This window comes from Cavia porcellus, unplaced genomic scaffold (assembly GCF_034190915.1).
Source record: "Cavia porcellus strain 051 isolate PalLab524CR breed Dunkin Hartley unplaced genomic scaffold, mCavPor4.1 scaffold_2, whole genome shotgun sequence".
Lineage (NCBI taxonomy): Eukaryota > Metazoa > Chordata > Mammalia > Rodentia > Caviidae > Cavia > Cavia porcellus.
The window spans coordinates 113,357,316-113,384,260 of record NW_026947485.1 but is presented as its reverse complement, the minus strand read 5'-3'; the positions used below and the strand labels follow the sequence as shown (position 1 = coordinate 113,384,260).

The following is a 26,945-nucleotide window of genomic DNA, read 5'->3' as shown; positions in this document are numbered from 1 at the left end:
CCTGTTCAGGCTTTCTCGACAACACAGTGACCTTGGAAGCCTTGTCTAATATCACATAGTCAGGTAGAGACCTCAATTTTCCTATTCCTAGCATTATTAACAGTGATAGCCTGGACCCATATAGCATACTTTATAGAATTTAGCCCTGCTTTTTCATGCTGGGCAGCTTCAGACTGGGCATCTGCCGCCAATGACTAGAGGAATGTCAACATAGTATTACAAAATCACAGGTGTATAAGAATAAACATATGTGTTTATGATCCTCATGTGCCATTAATAGGAAAGATAGAATGGCAACAAAATACATTCTCATGTACTGATTTTATCTAACCATTGTATCTTATCTGCCCTTTTTTTCTGGGGACTCCACAATAATAATCATGAGCAGGATGCCCAGAGTTTGGCTTCCAGTCAAATGGAGCCTTGGTATCTATCACCTGCTGCCCTCTTGATAGAGACTTTAATTAAAAGATTTAGCAATTGAACCAAGATGATACTTAGATTGATTATTGCAGGGATTACTTCCTTGGTATTTTTGATAGCTAGCACAACTACTGGTTCCATGGTTTTAGCCCATTCAACATAAACTACTCACTTTGTAAATAACTGGACAAGAACTGCCGATGAGAGTTAAAAGATTCAGTGAGAAACTGATATAAAATTGCAAACCAGGTGAGCATTCCAGAAACTTCTGTCCTATGAATGGGAGATTAGATTGAAAGTTTATAATTACAGTAGGGTTTAAAATGTCACTATAATATGACTCCAATTTGTATTATCCCATTACCATATAACCAAAGCCCACATCCTTGGGGAATGATCAAAAACATGCAAAAGAAGCAATCCATCAAAATGTTACTATGGATATAGTTGCTCTTCAGAAACTAGTTCTATGTCACAACAGACAGCCACTTTTGATACCCAAATTAAACATTGGGATAAATTTATTGATGCTATAGAATAAGTAAATCCATTTATACATCTCCATGTTCACTTTTGGTTTTTTTTTTTTTTTATCAGAATTAGTGTGCTCATTCTCTTGTTTATAATTCTTCTCATTAAAGTCTATCATAGAGGATTCACAATCTGGAGAGGCCTAGAAGCCATGCAGCTATGACTAACCTTGCTCAACATTCTTCAAAAAGACAAGGAAGGGATAGATATAGAAGATGACCCGGAAACCTCTTTTTGAATGCAGAACATTAGTTAAATTGAGTCTTATTTTCAGATACTGATATGTACAGAGCAGGCTACACTATTCCATTCCCCCTTCAGTTGGCTCTAGGTGATTCAAATAAAGTTAGTGAGGTGCTGATGTGTAACCCTTGAAGCTATCTTGACAGTTTCCTGTTTCTTCACATAGTGCTCTCTGTAAAGGACTGAGCACAGTGGGATGGCAGAGCCAGTCAGCTCCAGGAATGTCAACTGGATTTGAGCCTCAAAGTAAGAGGATGTGATTCCCCAGGGCACAAAAGTTTACATATCAGAAACTGCAGCAACAGCTTCCTAAAACCATAAAAATGCTACTCCAATTGAGTTATGCAGACTGGTCCTTCAGTCTATCATTCTCCCTGCATATTGTAAAGCTGCTTTTCTGCCCACCTGGCTAAGCAGCTCAAGTTATGTAGTTCCCACCATCCTCCCTGTCACTAATCCTTGAACCACTCCTTTCTTCACAAGATAATAAATTCTGGGAGAGGCCTTGGGTTAGGACCTTTGTCCTCATATCCTCACTTGGATTGGACTTGGTACCCCATGGCTGCCCATAAGTTTGCAAATGTCTTAGTGTCTTTACTCTCACCATGGTTGCATTGGGGGTGGCAGATTGAGATGATCATATGGTTTTTGCCTTTGGCTCTGTTGATGTGGTGTATTACAGATTGATATGGTGTATTGCAGGTGACATGATATTCTGCATAGAGGACTCCAAAAACTCCACCAAGACTTCTAGAATAAGCCAATTTACTTGTGTAGCTGCATGCAAAGTCAACACTCATGCCTGGCAAGCACATAGTCATGAATTCGATTCCCAGAACCTCCTCTCCCCCAAAAAATGTCAACACTCAAGAATCAATAGCATTCCTGTACACAAACAAGAAACTCACTGCAAGAGAAGTTACAGAAACCACACCCTTTACAATAGCATGTAAAAGAATAAAATAGTAATCAATCTAACAAAGAAAGTAAAAGATCGATACATTGAAAATTGCAGTACTCTGAAAAACAAGGATGATATTAGGAAATGGCAGGATAAGGATATGAAGAACTAACTAACATAATGAAAGCGGCCATGCTCCCAAAATTGTTCTACAGATTTAATGCAGTTCTGATCATACCATTAAAATACCATTAGCATACCTCACAAATCTAGAGAAAACATTCCTAAAATTCATTTGGAAATAGAAGAGATCTAAAATAGCAAAGGCAATTCTGGGCAATAAAGGCCAGGCAGGAGGCATTACAATGCCTGACTTGAAATTATACTACAAAGGTACTGTGATAAAATCAACATGGTACTGGCAAATAAATAAACAAACTGAGGATCAGTGGAACAGATTAGAAGATGAGGACACAACTACAAACACACTCAGCCACCTTAGCTTTGAGGATGGGGCCAAACACATTCACTGGAATAAAGACAGACTCTAATAAATGGTGCAGGTAAAACTGGCTCTCCACATGACAAAGATTAAAGCTAGACCTATGTCTATCACCATGCACTAAATTAAAATGGATCAAAGATTTAAATATTAAAACAAAACCACTAAATTTATGGAAGATAAGATAGGTAGAAATCTTGAAATCATAGGGGTAGGCATATACTTCATGAACAAAATCCAAATTACATGGGAAATACATCTAAGAATCAACAACTGGAGTCTCATCTTACTAAAAATTTTTGCACATCAAAATAAATCACCAGTAGAGTGAAAAGAAAATCCACAGAGTGGGGAAAAAATTTTAAAACTGTCCCTCAGACAAAGGATTTCTATCTAGAAGATATAAAGAACTGAAAAAAATCAGATTCTCCCCAAATTAATAAATGGGCATCTGAGATGAAAATACATTTCTCAGATGAAGAAATACAAATGACAAAAAAAAAATGAAAAAATGTTCAACAGCATTGGTTATTCAAGAAATGCAAATTAAAACAATGTTGAGATCCCATCTCACCCCAGAAAGAATGATCATCATTAAGAATTCAATCAATAACAAATGCTGGAGGGGTGAGAGTAAAGGAAACCTTCTCCATTGTTGGTGGGAGTGCAGACTGGTGCATCCATTTGTGGAAATCAGTGTGGAGATTTCTCAAAAAACTAGGATTAGAAGTCCCATTTGACCAGCTATTCTTCTGGGTACTTTCCCAGAAGAATTAAAAACATTACACCACAGCAAAGTATACGCACCCATGTTTATAGCAGTATAATTGATAATAGCTGAATCTTGGAAACAACCCAAATTCCCATAAACCATGGAATGGATCAAAAAGATAGGGTACTTTTATGCAACACAATACTTTTCAGCTATAATGAAGAACAAACTCAAGGTTTAAGTGAATTAAATCAGCTTGCATGTGTAAATATTGTATGGTTTTCCTAGCGTGAGAAACTGAAAGAGGGAATAAGATCCAAAAGGTATAATAGATATTGTGAAAGAAGAAGAAACTGCTCAAAAGGCAAGATCAATTGAGATGGAGGAAAAAAGAAAAGAAGGGAGAGAAAAGAAAAAATACATATATATGTACAAGATAGCTAAGATAATTATTGTTATAACTAGGGCCCCGGTATAAAATCCAAGGAGGCAAGAGACCGAAAATTTAGTGGCAAAGGCTTTATTTCCAGGCCTGGCGACCAGTCTCTGGGAGCCAGTGTGGAGACTGTCCCCCAGAAGCTGAAGGGAGGACTTTAAAAAGGGGCTGGAGGAAAGGGCGGGGGGAGAGAAACAAAGAAACCTGTAGAGCCATCAAACTTGTTGACCCGAGTCTGGAAACTGTATTGCTGTCCACTTAGCTCTGACAATCTAGGGAGTTCCTGGTGTTTTTTTTTTTTTTTTTTAAATTACTCCCATCCTGCAGACTGACATTATCTCAGAGTGGCACGTCTGCAGCAATATTTGGAGAAGAAAGTGGAGAGTTAATTATCTCAGGACAGCTTGTCTTCGCTAGTGAGTGCGAAGGGGTCATGAGTTATGAGAAGCTGGAACTTAAGTTTTATAAAGACCTGATATCTAACTCATTTGATACATACAGAACAAAAGGAAAGCACTGATTGGGGTTTGGGCCATAGTATTACCCGGTAATTTCTTTAAGCTAAGCAGTTCTTAAAATTGGGGCAGGCTCATTTTATGACAGATCATCACGGGTCGGGGGGAGGTCACCAGAAACCCAAATTCTTTATGGCCTAGATAGATAGGTGAGGGGAGAGGGAGGCAATAAGGTGCCATACAGGAGAGAAAACGGCGGTAATGTGTCAAGGTCAGGTAAAGGGTTAAACTCACACGCAAATCTCTCTGCACACAAGCAGGTTACTTTAAACAAATGTAAATTAATTGCCATTCTAGTTTTTCTTAGCTCTTTAGCGGAGAATAGAGGCGCCTAGCAGTGATTAACAACCCTTGTTAGCTTGTTTTAGCACAGCTTCTGTAGTTTGTAGAGGGCAACAATGGTTAACATATCAATTAGGTGAGATTCTTGCAATTCTTTACAGGGGAGAGTGTTGTTCAACATCTCAATTAGGTCACTTAACATATCAGTTAGGGAAAAAGGATAAAACAAGCACATTTAGTAAGCCCCTATACAGGTTTGCTATAATACACATATAACGAAGCTATTTTCTTAGAGTACAACAATTATTACACTACTACTTTCTATTAGATCATTGACAAGAACAGTTTGTCCTTATATTGTTTTTCAGCTTTTCATGCCTATATTTTATAACTTGAGCAACTACTTTGAAGATAACAATATGCAATATATTAACCATTGCCAGACCCTTATTAACTTGTTTTGAAATTCTATATCATTGTTTTTATTGCTTTTTTTAAATAAAAAAAAATCCCCCACCAATTAAAAAAAAAAAAAAAAACAAGGAAAAGAACACTGGGTTGACTCCAAGAGCTGAGATCAGAGGCACCTGGGGAGATCTCACATTCTTCTGCTGCTGCCCTGCAAAGAGCATTTCCTTTGCTGCAGCATTTCATAAGAGAAAAACCAGACCTCAGGAGATGTTTGCTGACTTTCAGAAAAACAAAAACTGAAACACCTGAAAGCAAAAGAAGGCACCCATGTAAGTTGTCTAAAGCCAAAATCCAAGTAAAGCCAAAAGTATCACAGTCAACTGGGATCACATATGTATCCGTTAATATATTTTCACTGAATGCAATCAATTCTTTCTGCTGACATTGCTGACAACTAAAGTTTAAAGAATGAATGTTGCTCCAGTATGCCTTACGCTTACAGTTCCACTATTGCAGCCAAAAATGCTTATTGATTACGGTACTGACAAATAACTGGCCTTTTGTGGTTTCTCTGTGACTGTCTCTGTCATTGCTGACTGCTAACCCAACATCAGGCCTGCCCCGTTAGTGTGCATATGAGGCAGTCAGGCAGCGTGGCTGTCGTTACCCTCATTAGGAGCTTTGATGTCCTTGCATCCCACAGCTGACGCAGTTAGGATATTCTGATCTATTGTTTCATTTACCTCAAATTCATTAAAAGTGTTCACTTGATACTTAAACCTTCTAAAGTGGCGGAAATCATGTAAGTGGGAAATATGAGAAGAATGAAGTTTTTAGAGCTCAAATCCTTGTAAACTTTGCTCAAGTAACAACATAGGCAGCTGAGGCTCTGAACATTGTGCATATATAGGACAAGAGAGAAAAATCCCCCAATCTTCAAGGTTTCATTCTAGAAACAGTTGTGTATGCCTTCTCTTAAAAAAGAAAAACAATCTGATGTGAGAACATGAGTAAGGAAGGAGCTGGAATGTATAGATTTAATTTTAAAGTCAAATGCATGTCTACAATAACCAAAGATATGTGCTGAACAGTAAGACTGCATGAATAATTCTAGGCTGTTTGGAAATTATTATATATTTGAACAGAGAACACTCAAAAGCTGTAACTTAAAAAGCTTTTTTAAATGCATAATATATCACAGATATGCTATATAAATGTTACGTGCATAAAACAGTTTATACATGTATATGCATATTATATGCATGTGTACATATATACACATATTCATACGTAGTTTTATTCCTGTGCTCATTTTTAGCTCTAAGACATGGAACTCTATCAGGATAGAAGAATTCTCTGCTTCTATCCTGAATCTCAAGCCCTCTCCTTCTCTGTCACACTATCCCCACCTCAGTCCTCATCTGAACTCACTGTTAAATTATTCCCTGCTTATCTCTGTAGCTTTCCTGCCTGTAATTAGAATTCTGAACAAATCTTCTATTTTATTTTAGAACTCCGGATATATGAGATGATGTTGTACAGATACGGCCATCCTACCATCAGGCAACAAGTTTACACATTGCATCTAAGGCTGATTCACTTCTTTAGAATTTCACAGGCAATAATGCACTGGTATTGCTCACCATTCTGCTTGGTGTTCAAACCAAGATCTACTTATCTAACTCACTGCTTAGCTTTTGGGTATTATGAGTAATGCTGCTCTCAGCATTTCTGTACTGCTTTCCAGTTACACATACCGTAGAGAGACACACCAGGACATATGCGTGGAGTGGAATTATTGTTTTATAGGCCATATAGAGCTTCAAGTTCACAAAAGTATACTAACCTATTTTCAAAAAGGTGGTACTAACTCACCATACCCACAAACAATTCTTAAAACTTCCTCTTTCTCCATCTGCTGGCCATTTCCTGGAACTGTCAGACGAAACTTCCAATCCCTACATACAGTGGTTTTATTGTGTATTTTTCTTATTACAAATAGAGTTGAGTATCTTCTTACATGCTTATGATACATTTTGAAACTTTCATTTCTTCTGCCTATTTGCTCTGTTATGCTATTTGTTATAACCTAAGCCCCCCTAACTAGCTGAAGCCTGTTCTGTATAAGCACAACCTGCTGCTTCCCCTCCCCTTCTCCCTTCACATCTAACTAGGTTGTTTTAACTTCCCCGAAAGGCCACAAAACAAAGGCCTGAGGTAATAGCTCCTGACAACCCCCTTCCCTACCCGGTGGCCCGTCACAAATTGTGTTAATTGCATTAGATTGTATTAGATTATTCTTCACAAAAATAGCTTCATTATATTTGTATCATAGCAATACCTGTAACTTGGCCTTACTATATATGTGTTTTCCTTTTCCCTTTGGGTGACCTAATTGATATGTTAATCAATGCTCTCCTCTGTAAAGAATTGTAAAATCTTACCTAGTTGATATGTTAACCATTGTTGTCCTCTGCAAAATAACAGTTGTGGTGCTAAAGTAAGGTAACTAAGGTTGTTAATTGCTGTTAGACTTCTCTATTTTTTGCTAAGAAAAACAAAATTTCTTCTTATCTAAACTTGCTTGTATGCAGGGAGACTTACAATTACCCGTTTCTGTTTTGTAGTGTGCCACACCCCCAACCGCCTCCTTACATTGTGTGACCAGCAGCTGTTTGTGGATTTACAAGATAAAAGCCCTGACTTTTAGCTGTCAGGTACACAGTCTCCAAATTGGCTCCTGGAGGCTGTGTCACCAGGCCTGGCTTAAAATAAAGCCTTTGCTCCCCAAATTTTAATTTCTTGCTTCCTTGGATTTTTATACCGGGGTCCGAGTTATCACACTATTAGCTATTTCACAAATGCTTTAAAATTTTTTGTTTTTCCATTACATACGGGACACAAAACTGTCTCTGGTAACATTGTATATATAATTTATATGCAATTTTTTCTCTTGTGGGCAATCTTATCTCAAAATCATATATGCCACATTTTTTTCTTTTATTTTAGAACTTTAGTCAGAATTAATTTTCTTCAAAATGTGAGGGAGAAATTCAACTTTGTTTTTCACAGATAACCAGTTATCCCAATACCAAGTATTGCAAAGGTCACCAGTCACCATTTTTCAGATTAATCTCTGGCATCAATAAAGTATGTTTTGCCTTTTTTTTTTTTTTGTCTTTGTCTTTTTCTTTTTTATCAGTACCAGGGATCGAACTCATGACCACACACTTGCAAGGCAGGCACTTATGCCACTGAGCTAAATCCCCAGCCCCATATAGTTTGTTTTGGACTTTGTGTTTCCATTTGTTGATTAACACATATCTATGTGTGTGCTGTACTATCTTAATTACTATAGCATAAAATTTATCGATTACCAGAAATGCAAGTTCCCCAAAACTGTTACTGTAACAAATTCGAAAGAGAAAATGCAGACTTCAGGTTTTAGCCCAGATTGACCGGCTCTGTAGTACTGGGACTAAGGCAGGACAGTGCATGGTACCAGAGCTAAGGGAGCAGACCCGTTCACCTGAAGATCAGGGGCACAGGACAGACAGGAAGAGCCCAGAGGCCACCGTCTCTTTCCAGGCCCAGCCCAACAACCTTACACTTCCTATGAGACCCTACCACCAAAAGCTTCTACCACCTCTCAAAGTATCACAGTCTGCCCCCAACCCTTAGATATACTGAGGCCATTAGATGATGCCTGTCCAAACTGTAGTGGAGAGGGAAAAAATCTAAATTTCTGGAACAGGCCAATTTCAGTTGATGTGATAATGTATTTCCTTTTGCTTTAATTCCTGCATGAAACAAATAACCTGATGTTAATTAACTGTTGTTTCCTTACTGTTGTCTTACAGTGTTCACTTCATAAGGAAACTAACTTTGAAGTGATCGGTCTGGCTTTTGCATTTGTTTCTGTCTTCTTCAAATCCTTCTCTGTCTATGGAATCAAGCAACCTTTGCTCAAACTCTTATTCTGTTTCATGGGACAGAGTGTTTCCCAATTTCAGAATGCAAAATAAAGCCAATTAAGATCATTAAACCAAAGTGTTGGAATTTTATCCTTTGACAATTCCAAATATCTTGATGCTAGAATTTTTCTTAAGTACACTAATATAGTGGTGCTTTAGTTTAAGAACTTAATTCATTCCTTGATTCTGGGAATGAAAGTCACAGTTGTAATCATCACCCTGGAATGGAAGCCAAATTTTGCCAAACACTTCTGTTTGTCAGCCAGACTGTTTGTAAACAGAAGCAGTGGTGAGCTGAAGAATTACTGTACTGAAACAAAATCTGTGCTCTGCATTTGAATGAATTGGGACCATACTATTTACATAATATGGTAGGATATTAAAAGTGACCTATGTAAAAGATAAATGGCCTTATACAGATGAATAAGCAGGTCTCATACAGATCGAACAGAAGTAAATTGGCCATCAGGTGAGTTCCAGGAGCAGGTTGCGGGGACATCTGTGGATACCCACAGGGCCTCCAATCAGCAAGCCTCCTGCTCAGGAATCCACCAAATTACATATGGGTGAAGAAAAAGAATTTCACATGTACTTACTGTCTTATGGTAAAACAGAGCAGAAGACACAGAGGAGATCTTACAACAGATAATATTGTTTCCCATGGGGCAGTGCTCTAGGCAAGAGGTGTGGACAAACTAGTCCCTCCATTCTTTGGTTAGAACAGGGGGGAAAAATGTGATTATCAAGACTTTTCAAAGCTTATTTTATTTAATAAATAGTAAACAAGTTTACTGCAGACAATGAACCATGAAGGATTTGTTTCGTGTTTTGAGATGATGTCTGTATTTCTGGAGGATAACAGTAAAGACAAAGTTTCTTACTTACTCATTGATTTACTTGGTTAGCTTAACTTCCTCATCTTGGTAGCTTCTTTTTATATACCTAATGACTCCCAGTAGAATACTTGCTCACTAGGACTTTTCAATCTATTCCCATTATGCCTTCCAGGACACACTGAGATATGCCTGACTCACCCTAGGCAATAGTGTCTTGTCCACATTCATCTCCCCAACCTTCATGCCCATTCATTTGGTCAATTTCACTTATTTGTCATCACCTCTTATAAATCACTTCCTCTGACAGCCTACCTTCGGCTTCCCAGCATTACTCAGCTGATGAAGTGTCCCAGTAACAATAACTGCACTTTTGTTTTCTCTAGCTAGTGAAAGGCCATGAGCAAAGTGAAGTGCACCGACTTGCCAGGATTATACAATTCATGAAAACACAGCCAATGCATGATGTTAGGGCCAGGATCCCCATTTTTCCTCCATTGTTTCCACCCGCACGCAGTGCCTCTGGGGAATGCTGAGACAAAACCTCCAGATAGGCCCGGTGTGAATCCCGGGGAGGCCCGCGTCTTTCCCATGTCGTGCTGCTCCATCCGGTGACTGAGACATCCAGACTACAGTCCTGACCAGCTCTGTCGGCCTCCCTCATGGGAACATCCAGTGCTGTAATCTGCATGCACCTCAGTCCCTATGCCTTCTTGTTGTTGCCAGTGTTAATGCGTAGCCATGGTAATTTTGTGAGTTCACTTCAGAGTTCACAGCGGGAGGAGGCCCACGGACCCTTTGATTTTCTATTTTGCTTTTATGAACAATTTCCCCTAATGCCTGAGCCAATGACTCAGATTTTATCACACGCTGAGCCTGTCCCTCTGCTCCGCATCCGCCTGGGCTCCGGATCCTGCATTCCCACCCGCTTAGCAACACGCATGCAAATCATCCTGTCTGCTTCTGTGCAACTGTGTCAGTCCTGGCTTTCGCCAGCCTTCCTGAACTCATGTGGTGATGACTCTTCCCTACTTCCCTCTTGCTCCTCCAGTGATCTGACTGCTTGCAATATGGTTGTGCTCAGCACAGGTCTCATGATGGTTACTCTCCCCTCTGAGAATCTCTTCAGGGTTTTCCTAGCATCTGCTGCCAAGCCAATACCCTGTGCTTGAGGGATGGCTTGGTTGCTCCAGCTCCCAGAACCAAGTGTTCAGTGGACTCTCTTCGAGCAGAAGGCAGCGTGGTTATCCATCCACACAATGAGCTCCAAACCTCACCACTGTTCCGGGCTCCTTCCCTGCTGGCGTGGCCCTGCCCTCCGACTGCCCACCCATGCGTGTGTGTGTGTGTGTGTGTGTGTGTGTGTGTGTGTGTGTGTGTGCGCGCGCCCCATTGCCTGGCTTTCGGAATGCAGTCCTACAACCGGCCCTCTCTCCACCAAGTCCTGCAAAAGGACACTGGAAATCACTGCCCGGGGCCTGTCAGCCCGCAGAGCCGTGCTTGGACCTCCGGCTGACCTTGCTCCAGTCCGCCTGCTCAGAGCCAGCCCAGCGCCAGGGGCCAGGGACAGGCAGCAGAACCGGTCTTGCCTTCTGAGGCTCCGGACCTGCGCCGACCATGACCTTGGAGCCTGCGGGGCGACCTAGGCCATGCAGTCAGGTTACCCAGGCCGCGCCTCTCAACAGGTGGCCCTCAGCCAGCTCTCCCGGCCTGGGGGCGGGGCAGTGGGCGTGTCCGGCTTCACAATGGCTGGGAGTCAAAAACGGCTCAGGATAGGTGGGCGGTGCCACGTCGATGGGCGTGGTCTATTGAGGGGCGGAGCCTCGTGCGTGCGCGTCCCGGAAGCAAACGCAGCACGGACATGGGGGCTCAGGGTTTGGCGTTGCTCCCCGCTACACCATCAGGAGTCCTGCGGGGCGCCGGGGCTAGGTGCGTGGGGCGCAGGGCGTGGAGCGCAAGCGTCCGTCTGTTCCCTCGTGGGGCCCGCGCGCTCTGGAGTCTGAGCCCGGTGGCCTGGTCAGTGGATCCCCGGGCTCTCGGCTCAGCGGGGCGGACCCCTGGGTCCAGCCGGGTCTGGGGAGGAGGCGGGGCGGGCACACAGAGGCTGCTGCCTCGGGACAGTGTATCCCCCCGTGCACACGTTCGGGTGTCGGTCACGAATGACTGAAATGAAGCACGATTCTGTGTCACCGCAGCCTCCACTCTGCGCAGTCCTTTTTCTGTGACAACACCGAGGGAGTGTACCACTGTGATTACTCTAAATCACTTTTTAGAACGTTCTTTGCACTTCCGTTCTTTGGGGACGTCTTTCCAGCGCTGTCAGATGATGGGAGTTGATTCATCTCAGCGCGGTCTCCCCAGCCATGAGCCGCGTCACACCAACAGAATTCCGGGTATTGGGCTGTGGCTATCTGCTGCTGCGTGCGCGTGTAGACACACCCCCTCATGCATAATTCACTATTTACTGGCCTCTCTATAATTCATAGAAGTGGAGTGCAGTGGTTTGGAAAGCAATTTTACACGTAGGTGATGAGGAGTATTCCTTTTAGCCTGGCTGCTGTCCATCCCACTTGGTACAGATTATAACTATGTCAAAGTAGATACTACTGTTGATAGTGTGTTTTTAGAGAGCACTGCCTACGTTAGGGCAGGGTTGTTTCTCAAACGCTTTTGGCACTGGATCCAGTTACCTGGAGCTGGGTTTGGGTGTTAGGCTGAGAAACACCTTGGGCTGGTGGACTCTGTCACATAATAATGCTTAGCAATCTCTCCTCTTCTAGGACCAGAAGGGAGAAGAGAGTCCCTCTTCCAGAGGTCACCACTGTCTGCCATCCCACCTCAGTCATCTTTGTGAAAATACATTAGCTGTCTAGTTTCTCGTAGTGGATGTCACTTATATTTGATGGCACTCCTGTTGACATGAAATTCGAGCCTTAGTATTATTTTTACTAAACATATATTCGAGTTTGATAAACTCTCTAGTGATGTTAACTTTTAAATTGACAGATTTAAATTTTTTTTTTAATTGGTACCGAGGATCGAACTCACGACTGCCTGCTTGCAAGGCAGGTGCTTATGTCGCTGAGCTAAATCCCCAGCCAAATTGACAGCTTTATCACCAGTTTCTGAGCTACCTAGAGCTTTAAATTAAAAAGTTTTAGATTATTTTTCATAATACTTCTAATTAGATACCTATAATAATGGAGCATTTTAAAAAATAATGTAACATTAAGTACATATGTTTTAAAGGGAGAAGGTTTTAAAAATGAATATTTCATGAAGTATTATTTGATAGAATTTAGAAATTACAGAATCATGAGGTATTATTTAACATTTCTCTTTTGGTGATTTTTTTCCCTCTAAAATTTGCAAATTTTTTTCTTATGCATGTATGAGAAATTAATCTTATTAATCGGGAGGAAATCAGTGTGAAATTTACTTATTTGTCGTAGCTTATTTGTTGAATTTACTGCACAGGCAATAGTTTAAAGAACGAAGACTAAATGTTTTCTGTTTTGCCATGTTGTGTGAGGGAGGAGTTTTCAGATCAGAAAAGCCAGGGGTTATGGTTTTCAGTGGCTAGAAGCTGGCAGGAATGGTACAGACCTTTACATCTCTGTAGGGCAGGTTCCTGCAACCCCTGCCAGGACCTCCTCAAATCCTGTCCTTGATGCTGTTTCTGGTCGACTCATTTCATAACTAAATGAAAATTCGTGCGTTTGTTCCATGTTTATTCTAGGGCTCAATGATTTCTCCAAGTATTTGATAGATTCTCCCCCCACACACACATTTAGGGGTGCTATTATCTCTTTTAGCATCTGTTAAATTTTGTGTACCAGCCTACAGCTTTTAATGAATTTTAATACAGCTTCGTTTTTCTTTATGTCTCCTACTAATAACATTATAATTTTTGCAGCTAAACCAGCATTTTAAAAAAATCTCCATTTTTGAAGTAAAAGATACTAGTATAATTTAAATATTCATGTCATAAGAGTGGGTAGATGAGTTTAATAATTTAAAAAAGACAAATTTTAGCAGTATTTTTGCTTCAGGCTTTCCCTCCAGTACTTCATATTTCTGTCTCTGTAGTGGAATGATTTGATTTAAAGCTCTTTATATCATGTGAAGCTTGAAGGACTCAGATGCCAATTAGAACCCTAATCAAGGCTGATGTCTGTAGACTGATTTCAATCAAGACAGAATTAGTCCTAAAGGCTAGCAAAAGGAGTTTCCCCAAATGATGACCTGCTTTTTTGGCCAATGAGATAGTGTGATTTTCCTGTCTTACTTCTATACCTATTCTAATGAAAGTGAGATATAGTAGCTTTCTGATTACAGTTTTGTTGTTTAAGGAGTTCTTAAGTCATTTTAAATTCAGAAGAAAGTGTTCCACCCTTTGGTGTCTCTCATCTAGTTTTGTAGCTCAGTTGTGTCCCAGGCATTCAGAGATTGTGTCCTAATGCAGTTTCTTCAAAATCAAGCTTTCCGATGGGCATGGAGCAATAGATGAGAAAAGACCTTGTTAGTTGTGGTCTTGTGTATAGTTTAGCAATCTCCTTAGTGACCTGAATCTTTGATTTTCAAATGCATTGGAATGGTTATTTTTTGCTGATACCCAGTGGGATGGCATGAATAGCAGGGGGAAAGAAAAAGAAAGCTAAGGCACTAGATGGTCCTCTGTGGCCGTGTATGCTTTCAGGGACTCACAGGGAGCCTGAAGGTTTTTTGAAATAATCTGATTTAGAGATGATTAAAGGTATTGGTAGGAGAGGAACCTGGATGGAATTTGAAGTATAAGTAAGTGGGATAAATTGAAGGAACAACTAGGCACTAGTGAGGTTCGCTGCTGTAAAGTCCATTTTGGACTCAAGAAAGTGCTGTTTATCTGATAGAAAAGTTTGTGGGGAAAAAGCAGTATAACCCAAACCTAACTTAACAATCGAGCGGGAGAGAACGAAGGGAACTGGGGGAACTGGGTGTACCCAAGAAGGCTGTGGCTGTTCTGCTTCATATTGTATCATAAACTGCTGTGCTGTGCATCCCTAATCTGTGTCCCTAATTTACTTAACCATCTTGATATTTTTTTTAATGACTAGTTCTTGGAAAATATGAAATAATTAACTCTCAAACCCAAGTCATGATCTTGTCAACCAGATTAGCTGTGAACTCTGAGTAGGTTTCTGTGGCAGTTCTTCTGGAAGAGTGTTCCTAGAACCAAAGGCCATCTAAAAATTCATAGACTAAAATATTGGGCATTGTTTACTTAAATTCATTATCCAAGTTGTGGCTTAAGACAAAGTGACTGAAATATCATGTATGTTAACCTGTGGAAAACCTTGAACTACTAATGATTGTATTAGGCTTTTTCATCTTTATAGATCCTAAAATAGTTCTTGGTAGCCCTAATAAAAATTGTGATTAAAAATGAGATTGAGACAGGGTATAGAACTTGTCAGATATACAAATTAAATACACTGCTAATCTTGACTAAGTTTTTGATACTTTATAATTATACAGAGGAGTGTGTGGATATACAATATAGATTTTTTTTAACTACATCTACTTTGCTAAAGTAGATTTACTTTACTTTGGTTTACTAAACATCTCGTTAGTCCTAGTACTGCTAGATTACAAAGGTCACAGTTGTGTTCTAGAAGTATTCATTATTACACTCATTGAAACAATGCTAACTGTAAATGCCTTTCTGATTTCATGTTGTTCAGGTTAACTGAATATGACTACCTCTGTTGTTTAATGGTAAAAGAATGAGTCAGCTGGACAGACAGACAGACAGAGCCATTTTTGTGAGGTAGTCAGCTCTTAGCACAGTCTCCTAGGTGGGATCATTAGAGAGTGTTTCCATTGTGTGGGTGAGGAAATTGCATGTCTTTGAGAGCAATTAAGTGGTTTGGCTGACATTATTAGGGCTATTAATGGTGGACCTGGCCAGCGCTCAGAACTTATGGCTATGTGAGCAATTTTTATGGTGTACTGCTGCCCAGTACGGTCCCCTCCCGGGACCCTTCTGCTGTGATGAACAGATTCCTAGTGAAGTTCTGTGCAGCAGCTGGGCCAGGGCCATGGTGAAGAGAAAGTAATGGAGGGGAGAAAAGCTGAGGAGAGCTCTTCTCCTGCCTTCTTTGGGAATTTTTCACAGCTTTTGTGCCTTTTAGGGAAAGAAACCTCTGCAAGCTGTGAAGGTGTAGTGTGTGAAGAGGACCTAAGTGATCAAGTTAACTGCATTTTTGCTGTGCATTAATGGCCAGGGACCACATAATTTTTTGGGACAAGTTAGCACATATTTGACAGTCAAAGGGGACATTAAAATAATGAAAGTTGCACATTTGACATATTTATTGGCTTAAAATGTACTAGTGGCCGTATAAATAGTATAGTTTCTATTCCAGCTGTTTTCGAAAGATAATCTTTATCCTTCTAAATTTAAAGATTTATGTTAATTTGTAACTATTATAATGCATGCTGAATAATTATTCTTGGTGTCTATGGACAGACTTGAATTAGTTTCTTTAACTGTATCTTCCTTTAATACTTCAATACCAGTATTTTCTGAAAAGTGGTTGGTAAGATCTCAGGCTTGATTTAAAGTTAAGTTACCTGCAATTTTTTTACAAGTTGCAACTTGACTGTTTTCTTTAATAATAGTAATAGTAATGGTAATAGTAATAGTAATCTAAAGCAATTGGTAAACTCAGGGTGACTAAATCGCCAAATGGAACATCCCAATTTAAATTTTCAGGTTGAAATGTCAAGGCATTTCAGCCACATATTCATGGGTGCTTGATCGGCCCGCAGATCAATCCGTGGGGTATATACCTGGAGGGGGAATGGGGATGAATAAAACAGGGTGGGAGACAGAGAGATGGAGACAAGTTGAGGAGTCCAATCAAGTCTCGTTTATTCAGGAAGTGGTCGCACCCTTTATGGGCCAAGGGTGGGTTGGTGGGACAGGAAGAGGCTACGGGGTGGTTTCTGATGAGTCATCATCACGTCTGGGTATGTGACGTAAGCAGGAAAGGATTATGGTTAATGTAGGCAGGCGCATTATGTGCCCATAGGAGGGAGAGGCGGGAGGCAGCAATGGGGCTGTCACACCGCTCCCTACAGGTGCTATCTTTCTGTCCTTCCAGGGTACCCCTCCTTTACAAATACTTAAGATAGAAAACATCAAGCGAGTTGTTCCATTTGTTATTTTTAAAATATGCTGTCACATTTAGGCATAGCATAGCTAAATTATGTTTCCTCAACTGTTTTCCACTATGTTACAAAATATAAATTTATTCAATCAAAATTCTTCAGATATTGGAACATTTAAAATTGAGATTATGGTGGGCTTTTGTTTCCATTGTTTCAGTTTCACTTTCCATGGTTTAAGTTACCTGAAAATTTTCTACAAGGAAAACTCCAGAGGTAAGCAATTCATAAGTTTTTAATTTTATGCTGTTCTGAGATGATAGAATCCTGGTCTGTCCTGCTTCTCCCACTCAGAGGAGGAACCACCCTTTGTCCAGGGTGTCCAGGCCGTGCTGCCCACCTGCCAGCCACTTAGCAGCTGTTTCATGTACTAGATCCACTGAGGTACTGTAGTGCTTGTACTCAGCTAATATATAGGTTCTCTAATTTTTGTGATTGCAGGGTACAGTAGGGATCTTTGAACTTCTCCCTCACAGGTAAGGTGGGAACTGCTAACACTGCTGTAATCTGCGGTGACTTAGAACAGTAGAAACCTGTCTCCATCTATCTGGGAGCTAGAAGTTTGAAATGAAGTTGTCAGCAGGGCCGTGCCCTCTTACAGCTTCTGGTCGTAGCCAGAAATTCTTGTCATTCTTTAGTGTACAGCTGTATAATTCTGTCTTCAGCCCTATGTCTTGTGTCTGTGTTTTTACAGGGTGTTCTGTGTCTGTCGTCTTCACAAAAGGACCATAGTCCTACTAGAATAAGACCCTGCTGTGCTGCAGTATGCTATTATACATGCAAAGACCTTATTTTTAAATAAGATCGCAGTCACAGGCTGTAAAAGGTAGGAGTGAGCATGTCTTCTTGGAATGAAATGTCAGGATTTCAAAATTGCTTGTACATTGTTTAAACTGTTATTTAATTCGATCACTTCTTCCTCTTTTTTGAAGATATAAGCTTTGTTTGTAAGCTTTGCTTCCATTGATGGCAATTCACTAAAAGATTCAAGTCTAAAAGTCTCTCTTTTTTGGTCTATTTGTCCAATAGATTGACCAACAATTTTTCACAATTTTAAACATAGTGCAACAAACCTAAACTTTCTAGACTGATTTACAAAATGATTTTTTAAATTCTTACCATTTTTAAAATCTAGTAAGGCAGAAAACAGAGTGTATTCTGCTATATTAAAATATTTTTATATTACATCACTCTAAAAGTTTCAGTAATGGTATGTATAGTATTTAATTTCATTATGGATTTATACTTAAGTTGCTAAGGTGACTATAACTTGTTTGTGCAGTTATAGATAGTATATGTTCAGTGAACAATTTCTGTAAAGACCAGATAGGTTCCTCCTTTTAATTTTTCCTTTACCTTAGTTTTTTCTTGTTTTGTTTTGTTTTGCTTTGAGATAGGGTTTCACTGTGTAGCTCAGACTCGCCTTGAATTTTGTTTTGCTTTGAGATACGGTTTCACTGTGTAGCTCAGACTCGCCTTGAATTCACTATGTACCATGGTCATCCTGACTCAACCTCCCTAGTGCTGGGATTACAGATGTGCACCACCACACTCATCTAGGTACTTCCTTTTTAAATGCTTAAGCACCAGGGATTCAAATGTTCATTAACAAAGTCACAAATAATCAAGAAAATGTACACTTAAGGAACAACTTATGAATACTCATAGCTGACACTAAAGTAACAGAGAGCTACAAACTGCCTAACAAAGAATTCTAAAGAGCTATCTTAAAGGAGCTCAGGGTGGCTACAAGAGAACATGCATAGATAACTAAGTGAAATCAGGAAGACAATACACAAACAAAACTAGAAATCAAGAATAAGACAGAAATCATTAAAGAGAAGAAAAAGAACCAAATTCTGGAGGTACTACTGTTTTGACTGAAACAAAAAGTTCCACATAAATCTTACAGAAGACTTAAGCAGAAAAAAATTGAAGACAGGATTTTTTTAATTTACTCAATTTGAGAAATAAGAAGGTAAGAGAATGGAGAAAGCCCATGGGACAAGGGAAATAACGTGCAGATTCTGGGACTCTTGGAAGGAGAACCAGGAAAGAGTAGACTCAAAAGTTATGAATGAAGTAGGAGGCAGGACAGCTGACATCACAGAAACACAAGCAACCCTAAGACTCAGTGAATACTCACACTGAAAAATTGGAAAACCTGGAAGAAGTGTATACATTCCTAGAAATACACAACCTACCAAGATGGAATCATGAAGGAACAGAGAATATGAACAGACTAAGACTAAGTCAGAGGATTGAATCAAAAATCAAAAACCTTGCAACAAAGAAAGGCTTGAATCTGATGGCTTTGTTGGTGAACACTTTATTATACTGTGAAGTAATACTAGCCCTTTAAAAACTTCCAAAAAACTAGAAGAGGGGCAGCATTGCCAGTCTCGTCCTATGAGGTCAAGAACACTGTCAGGAAAACTGCACACCAGTACCCATGATGAACATAAATGCAGAAATACTCAGCCAAGATGTAGCGAAAGGAATCCAAGAGCTCATTAAAGGGATTGTCTACTATAATAAAGTGGGCATAACTCTTGAATGCAACATAGCTCCACTTATGCATATCAACAAATGTGAAACTGCATGTTAACAGAACGAAGGATAAAAGTCACATTCATTGGTTCTTCACCGTGTTCTTCAGTAGTGGGTCTGAGGAAGGTCACATAGAGACGTGCAAGCATTAGGGAATTTGGGGAGTAGTGAAAACTCCTTTTTACTAACTTCTGAGGTTAAATAAAGTTGGCATGGTCTTTGCCTTTTGTTACTTTACTGATGCCCTACATCCAATCTCAACAAATGTCATTGGGTGACTCTCAAAACAGGTTCAGAATCAGAGGGCTTATCACTTCACTGCTGCAGTCTTGCCCAAGCAAGCTGTCATCATCACCCCTGGCCTGGAATCCCACCTGGGCCTTTCAGCTGGCATCTCCTTCTCTTGCTGCTGTAAAACCCATCCTCATATTTTCACCAGATGTAGTTTTTAAAATGAAAGTCAGATGGTGTCACTCTTCTGAAACTACAAAGCCCACCTTTTTCACTCACAGTGAAGCCAAGTTCCTATCAAAGGCCTGTAGGTTCTCATCTGATCTGAGGCTCACATCTCTGACTTCCTGTCTTCTGTCCACTTTTTCTTTCCAGTGCAGGAACTGTGTCCTTGAATTTACTGTTAGAAATGAAAGGAAAAAAAAAAGAACAAAAAAGATTGGAGAGGGCCTGTGGGGCTTACAGAACACTGACAAGGGAACCAGCATGTATCAGAAGCAGCACTGACAAGAAGAAAGCAGATTCCAGCAGGCCACCCACATTCCGCCCGGAGGCCTCATGCCTGCTCTGTACTTTACCTTGGACTACAGTTATTTTCTCTCAAATGCCCACACTGTATATTACCTATTTTCCTTTATATATACTCAAGTGCAGCCTGACTTAATAGAGAAACAGTGCCTTAATCTATTGGTGCAAATCATTCTGACCCCCAGATGTGTCCTTTCCATTCACTATGTCTCACCATGCTAGATTAAATGTTTACTTTTAAAAGGAGGTGTTTAGCTCTTCAGCCACAGGATAGTCCCATGAAAGTGGGTATTTGGTGCATTACTATTTATATTCGGAGTGTTCAGTGCCCTTTTGTGGGAGACTTTCAGTAGGGATTAAATGAACCATAATAAAATCATAGGGAGTTATAACTGGGTGGTTGCCACTACATTTGGAAAAATTACTCTGGCTGTAGTACTAAAAACGAATTTAAGAGAATCAAGGGTTGATCTAGGAGTTCTCTGGGTGTTTGTCATCCAGTGGATGAATGTTTGAATTGTTGCTGATATCATTACCTTTGTAGCTTCTTAACATGTATGTTGAAAAGTCTCACTTTTTGCACACTAGACTCTGTGAGCCAGGTAACGTGTGTTTGCTGATTCTCTCAGCATTTTCTCATTCTGCGCTGTTATCTGCAGCTACTTACTGTGCTTTCAACGAGGTAGACTTGCTGGGCTCGGGTGACCGAGGGAGTCTGTGGTAAAGGCCAGTTACAACCAAAAATGCTGAGAATCTGATTCTTAAGTCACCCATATTCACCAGTGTGGGTATATCTTGCTACCTGTAATTACCAAGACAATGTAGTACCTCAGTGCCATAGTGCAAAACAAGCCTCCCAGGGTCTCAGATCCCAACCTGCAGGGTGCCAGCAAGTTGGACCCTACAGATGGTTTGTCTCTTTGGAAGACAGGAATCAGTTCATGCTGCTACCACCACTAATATTTTGAAGATCATACATCTTTGTATGGTGTAGGCTCCAGTTAGCCTAGATTGTATTCAGTGATTGTCAGCTTTACAGTGGTGTGATGGTAGCTTTAACAACAGCATTGCTGTTCATATGCTGTAAAATGCAAAACAGAGATCAGGTGGCTTCGAATTTTAAAATATAATGATGTTCTTTACTGTGAGAGTAGATTCTCTTTTGCTAGAAGCGTGATAAAAATGTGAATGTATAAATGAAAAAAATGATTGCAATAAAAGATACATTGCCATTAATCCTTGGAATGCTCAAAATATTCTTTCTCGCTTCAAACACATTTACACTATAGTTTTTGGCAATGTGTCCTTTACTTTAGTAGGTTTTTAAAATTTCAAATATTCTTCATACTTTTTGATCACCTTTGTATAATGACTGAGGCATTTTAATCCTTAGGATTCCTGTAAGAGTGTTTTATCTTAACAGAATATTGCTAATGTAAATTAACTTTTAGAAAGTATTTACTTCTCACTGTCTCTTAGAAATGAATTGTGCTAGAATTAGTGCCAATCTGCTCTCATCCCAGGAATGGGATGTTGATTTAACATTTGAAAACCAATCAGTGTAATACCATATTAAGTCACACACACACAAAAACACTATATATGATCATTTCAGTAGGCACAGAAAAATAATTTGATATCATATCAAAATGAGATCATGTTAAAATATAGAAGTAAGTGTATTATTTGAACCCATAAAACTTCTAGAAGAAAAAAGTAGAGAAAACTTTGTAAACTTGAGTTAGGTAAAAATATCTAATCTAATTCATAGAGGGAAAAAGTGATAAATTGGAATATGTCAAAATTAAATAGTTTTCTTGAGACACAAGAAAGTGATTCGAAGAAAGGCAAAGCTCAGCCTGGCAGAAAATAATTTAAGTCACAATATGTTAACCTATGGAAGTTAACCTATGTTAACCTATAAAGAATTCTTAAAAATAAAGAAACCATTGTGCCAGAGTGGGCAAACGTTTAAATTATGCAGTTTACCAAAGAAGAAGGCAGAGGGAAAATACGCACATGAAAGAGCTCAGCATTATTATTCATTAAGGAAATACAAGTGGAAAGCCTGTACCACTGCTGTATATCCACTAAAATCTAAAATTTAGAAGACTGGCCGTAGAAAGTGATGGCAAGTATACATGACCACTGAAATTCTTTGTAATACTTGTGGGTGTGCAAAGTGGTACAACCACTTCAGAAAACAGTTTGTATGGTTTGAACTGTCAATAGGCACACACCAGGTGACCCAGGCATGCTCACCCTTGGGATTCCTACAAGAGAAACGAAGCATTTATACACACAGTACCTTGAGCATGAATGTTACAACAACTTTATTGGTCATGACTCAAAGCTGGAAGTGATCCAGATAGCTTTCAACAGTTGAATGGGTAAAGGAGTACTGGTATTCCCACACGATAAAGCACTACCCGGCAGGTTTTTAAAAAAATGAATTGTTGTAGTCAGGGGTTGTACACAGAGAACAACTAGGATTAGGACGTGGAGTTTATAATATTTTTATAATGGTCACCAGGAGTTAACACAGGAAATTGCAGGAAATCTATCTGCAACACCAAAGACATAGATTATTTAATCAAGAGCCTAAACCCCACGACAGTGTCCTACATGAGTCCAGATAAAAACCCAGAGCTCAGGCCAGTGCCTCCCCTGAGTCAAACTGGAGGTCCAGAGCCCACAAGAAGGACTCATGCCAGTCTCTTTTACGGATCTGTGCCGGGAAGACCCAAGGGTCAGTGGTGGAAGCCAGAAAGTCTATGCCAGCAGGATGAAGGAGCTGTGCTAGTGGGATGAAGGTTCTATGCTGGAGCTGAAAAGTCACACTCACAACAAAGACCAGGACTGAAGGCACCACAGCTATCCTCAGCGACACAGAGGACCCGAGCTCCTCCTCCGACAAGCACAGTTGGGTACATGCCAGGAAGCAGCGTGACGAGTTCATCCTGAAGACCAAGCAGCACATGTCTTCCTCTTCGGAGCCAGGAAGCAATGCTCGATGTGAAGAGCTAAGCTTCTCCAGGAGAACCACCAGCTCAGATAGCAACTTGTAGGAGAACCCACAATGCCTCCTTAATGCCTCCACCCTCAACACCTCCCTTCTTCTCCACCTATTTATCCTGGCAATCCTCCTCAGGTGGAGCATCTTCACTCAATGCATAAGTTGACCACCAGTTCTCAATCTATAACATGAATCATTGGTACATGAAACAATATGAATACACCTTAAAATAATTATGCTAACAGTAGCTGGCTAAAAGAGAATGTATATTGTATGATTCCATTTTAATGAAATTCTTGACAATATAAACTAATATATATTGGCAAAAATCAAAGAAATGGTTGCCTGGTGGTGAGGGGCAGATCTGTGTTGCAGATGACAGTACACCCTCAACTCTCTGGCTTGAGAACAACAAGCATTCATCTGTTATTTGATTCCTACACGGTTGCCTCCTTGCTGTGCCCTCACATGGGGTGGATACAGGAGCTCTCTACAGTCTCTGATGAGGTTACCTATCTCGTTCTGGGACTCCATCCTCATGACCCAGGCTCCTCCTGAGGCCCCACCTCCTGATTCCATAATAGCAGCAGCCAGGCTCTCACCACATAAACTGGCGGTGGTTCAGAAGCATTCAGTGTGTAGAAGATAGAATTAAAAAGCAGAGTTAGAACAGTTTACAAAATATTTATGAGCTTGAAGAATGAGCATCACATGCAATTGGAAAAAAGCAAATGCTGGGTTCTTGTAGTTGTCTCGTCCATTTTTGTACCTTAAATTTATGCAGTTGGATGCTGTTGCTGCCTTTTGAGTATTGTGCTTTGGCTTTGCTCTCCCTGGACATGAAGCCACTGTCATCTCAGGTACTAAAGCAGCCAGCCAGACCCAGGAGGAAGTCCAGCGAGGTGTGGAGGCCTGGCTCGCTCTTGGGAACCAGAGGCCTCCCCTGAGGACTGTTTCAGTGAGTGACAGCCCGGCAAGCCACCTGTATGTGGGGAACAAGATACACACAGCCTCCTTCTTTGGTGAGCACTGTTCCATTGTAGTTGTTCTACCTGTTTTCTGTTTTTACTTAGAAGACTGATAATTATGAGTGATAATTATAAGATAAACACCATTTGTATTATTATTATTATTAGAGGTTTTTCAATTAACAAAGGTCAGATTAATGTCTTACTATTTTCTTCAGATTTTTTAGACCGTATAATCAGTTCAGTGTGATTTCACATAGGATGGGAAATGTATAGGAACACATCACACCTCTAGGGCCTATATGTGTTACGTTTGTTCTCACCAAAGAGTAAACCTCACTGTTTTACTCTGTCCAAATTGGCCTAATATCTGTGGTTGAAATAGTTGTGTTCTCTTCAGATCTACTAACAGTAGGTTAGGTCGTCAAAGTGAGTCATGTTGGCATCTCAGATATCAGTCAGAAATGCATGCAAGTTATGAGATAATACCTGAAAAGTCTGTCCTTGGAGTACACAGAGTCTTGTCTTTGGAGAGGGTTTTCTTTCCAGAGGACAGGAGCATAGGTGATCAGACACACTATAATACACCATTCCTGAGATGCTGCATCTTGGTTAGTCCAATGACTTTCTCTCTTTATTTTTCCCCCAGGTATCTGCAGCAAGCTCATTCTGAAACCTAAGAAGGGACTCAGGAAGAACTTTTGGGTATAACTAATCAGTTAAACATGGATCCCAAAGTCAGTGGTATATTAGTTCAGTTACCACTTCCAGGTACATACTATTCTGTGTATGTCAGCTGGTTAGGAGAAAGGGCATCTTTCAATATAATACAACACAGAAGGAATTTGTAAAATATATTCAGGAGGGGACTACCTGTTATACTAGTAATGGGGCAGTAAGCGAAAATTCCAAATGCTTTATGCTTAAAGTGATGAAAAACTACGAAATCAGATTTGGGTACTGACCACACATGCCTTCTTGCTTTACATAGTGGTGATGACCATTAAAATGACCTTAGTCAGTGGAAACAGAAACAATTTTCTGTGCCGTTCAACATTTTTATCAAAGATTAGGAATTCTCTCATTGTAGATTTCAAATGTATAATAAAGTAAAAAGTAAACTAGTATTTATTTAATACACTATACTTCAAAGCAGTAAAAACACAGAGAGTTAAAAAGTGATTGTTTTGGGGGCTGGGGATTTAGCTCAGCGGCATAAGCACCTGCCTTGCAAGCAGGTGGTCGTGAGTTCAATCCCCAGTACCGATAAAAAGAGAGAGAAAAAAAAAAAGTGATTGTTTTGCAAAAGCACTTACTCATGCAGGTTGAATAGTGCCTGCCTTCGTATCCTCATACGGCCTGGGATGTGTAGGAAGCATCTTTTCAGTCCCATGGAGACTTGAACTGTCACCTTCTTCTGGAAGGTGTCACCTTCGCACTTTCAGTGCCATGAAATAATACCACGCTGTGAGAGCATGTCCTTGGGACACTGATTCCTCTTGTAGCCAGTCTCAGTGAGGACAGGTGGTCTTCACTGTTTTGCTGGGTGGATAACTGTGTCTCCGAAAAGGCACAGAGGCAGGACCCATGGTGCGTGGTGCTGCTCTTGTTCAGTGTAAAGCTGGTTGATGCAGCTTCCCTTGCTTGCGTGTTCATCAGTCTTTTTCGTCACGGTTCGTCCCTTTGTTCCACGCAGGCCAGCGTCTGCTGTCTTTGCTCTTCCCTCACCATCCTTCCAACCTGCTATCAGTGTACATTTCACATCCAGTGTGAGCATGGTTTGTGTCTTTGCTGTACTTTCGTCTTCATAAGCTAATCCTGTCTGTCAGTGCCCCACCCTGTAAGGCGCCATGGGGAGTCACCTGCTTGCAGGAAGTGGCGGCCCCACAGGCTGCTGTCCTAGTTTGAAGTGAATAGCAAACAAACAGTCTGTGAGAGAACAGCCACGATTGGTCACTGGTCGGGGCACACCTCTTTGTTCATAGGGTAACACGTGGCCTGTGGAAGTGACAACTCTGACATAATGCAGTTAACACAGCTCGACATCTCAAATTTGAACTGTGTTTTCAGAGAACTGATGTTACTGAACTAAACCGTGATTCTGAAATTTGTGTGTTTTAAACTGCAAAGCGAGGGCTTCTAGGATAGTATAGGTTAAGTAGTTTTGAGTTCTATAAGTTTTGATCAATAATTACATAATATTCAGAAAGTAAAGCTGTGCATTGATTTCCACAGGCTTCATATAGTAGCAGCTTTTTCCTCTTTCCATTGTTAAAACATAATACCTAATTCTATTATAAATTTGCTATGTAAATCATATTAAAAAATCATGTTTCTAGTTCTTTTCCTGCACTGTATTTCAACTTAAAATGATTGGATTAGAAGGCCCCTAGAAGGGACCTCTCCAGAAAGTCTTGGGAACATTTGGCAATTGTTTGGCTTATGCCAAAAAAAAAAAAAAAAAAAAAAAAAAAAAAAAAAAAAAAAACAAAACTTAAGTTTTGCTATTGTGTTGCCAAACAGTCATCTTATAGTCTGTAGGTTTTGGAACTTCCATTTCTTGCACATTTACAAGATTCAAACAATTTTCTAAGATGTGTTACAATGTTAATTCTTAAAATTTCCATGCTACTCAGTGATCTATGGATTTATTATAATCCCTATCAGAATTCCAGTG

General features: G+C 40.2%; 1 protein-coding gene across 1 annotated transcript in view; it reads left to right on the top strand.

Moving 5' to 3' along the window:
* Window positions 1-11,479: 11,479 nt before the first annotated feature.
* Mthfd2l (methylenetetrahydrofolate dehydrogenase (NADP+ dependent) 2 like) overlaps window positions 11,480-26,945 on the top strand; it is a 125,525-nt gene continuing 110,059 nt past the window's right edge. Inside the window, 4 exon segments of the mRNA XM_063245229.1 lie at window positions 11,480-11,692; window positions 24,161-24,322; window positions 24,918-24,950; window positions 24,953-25,039. Coding sequence (XP_063101299.1) covers window positions 11,509-11,692; window positions 24,161-24,322; window positions 24,918-24,950; window positions 24,953-25,039 — 466 coding nt within the window. The 5' untranslated portion in view covers window positions 11,480-11,508.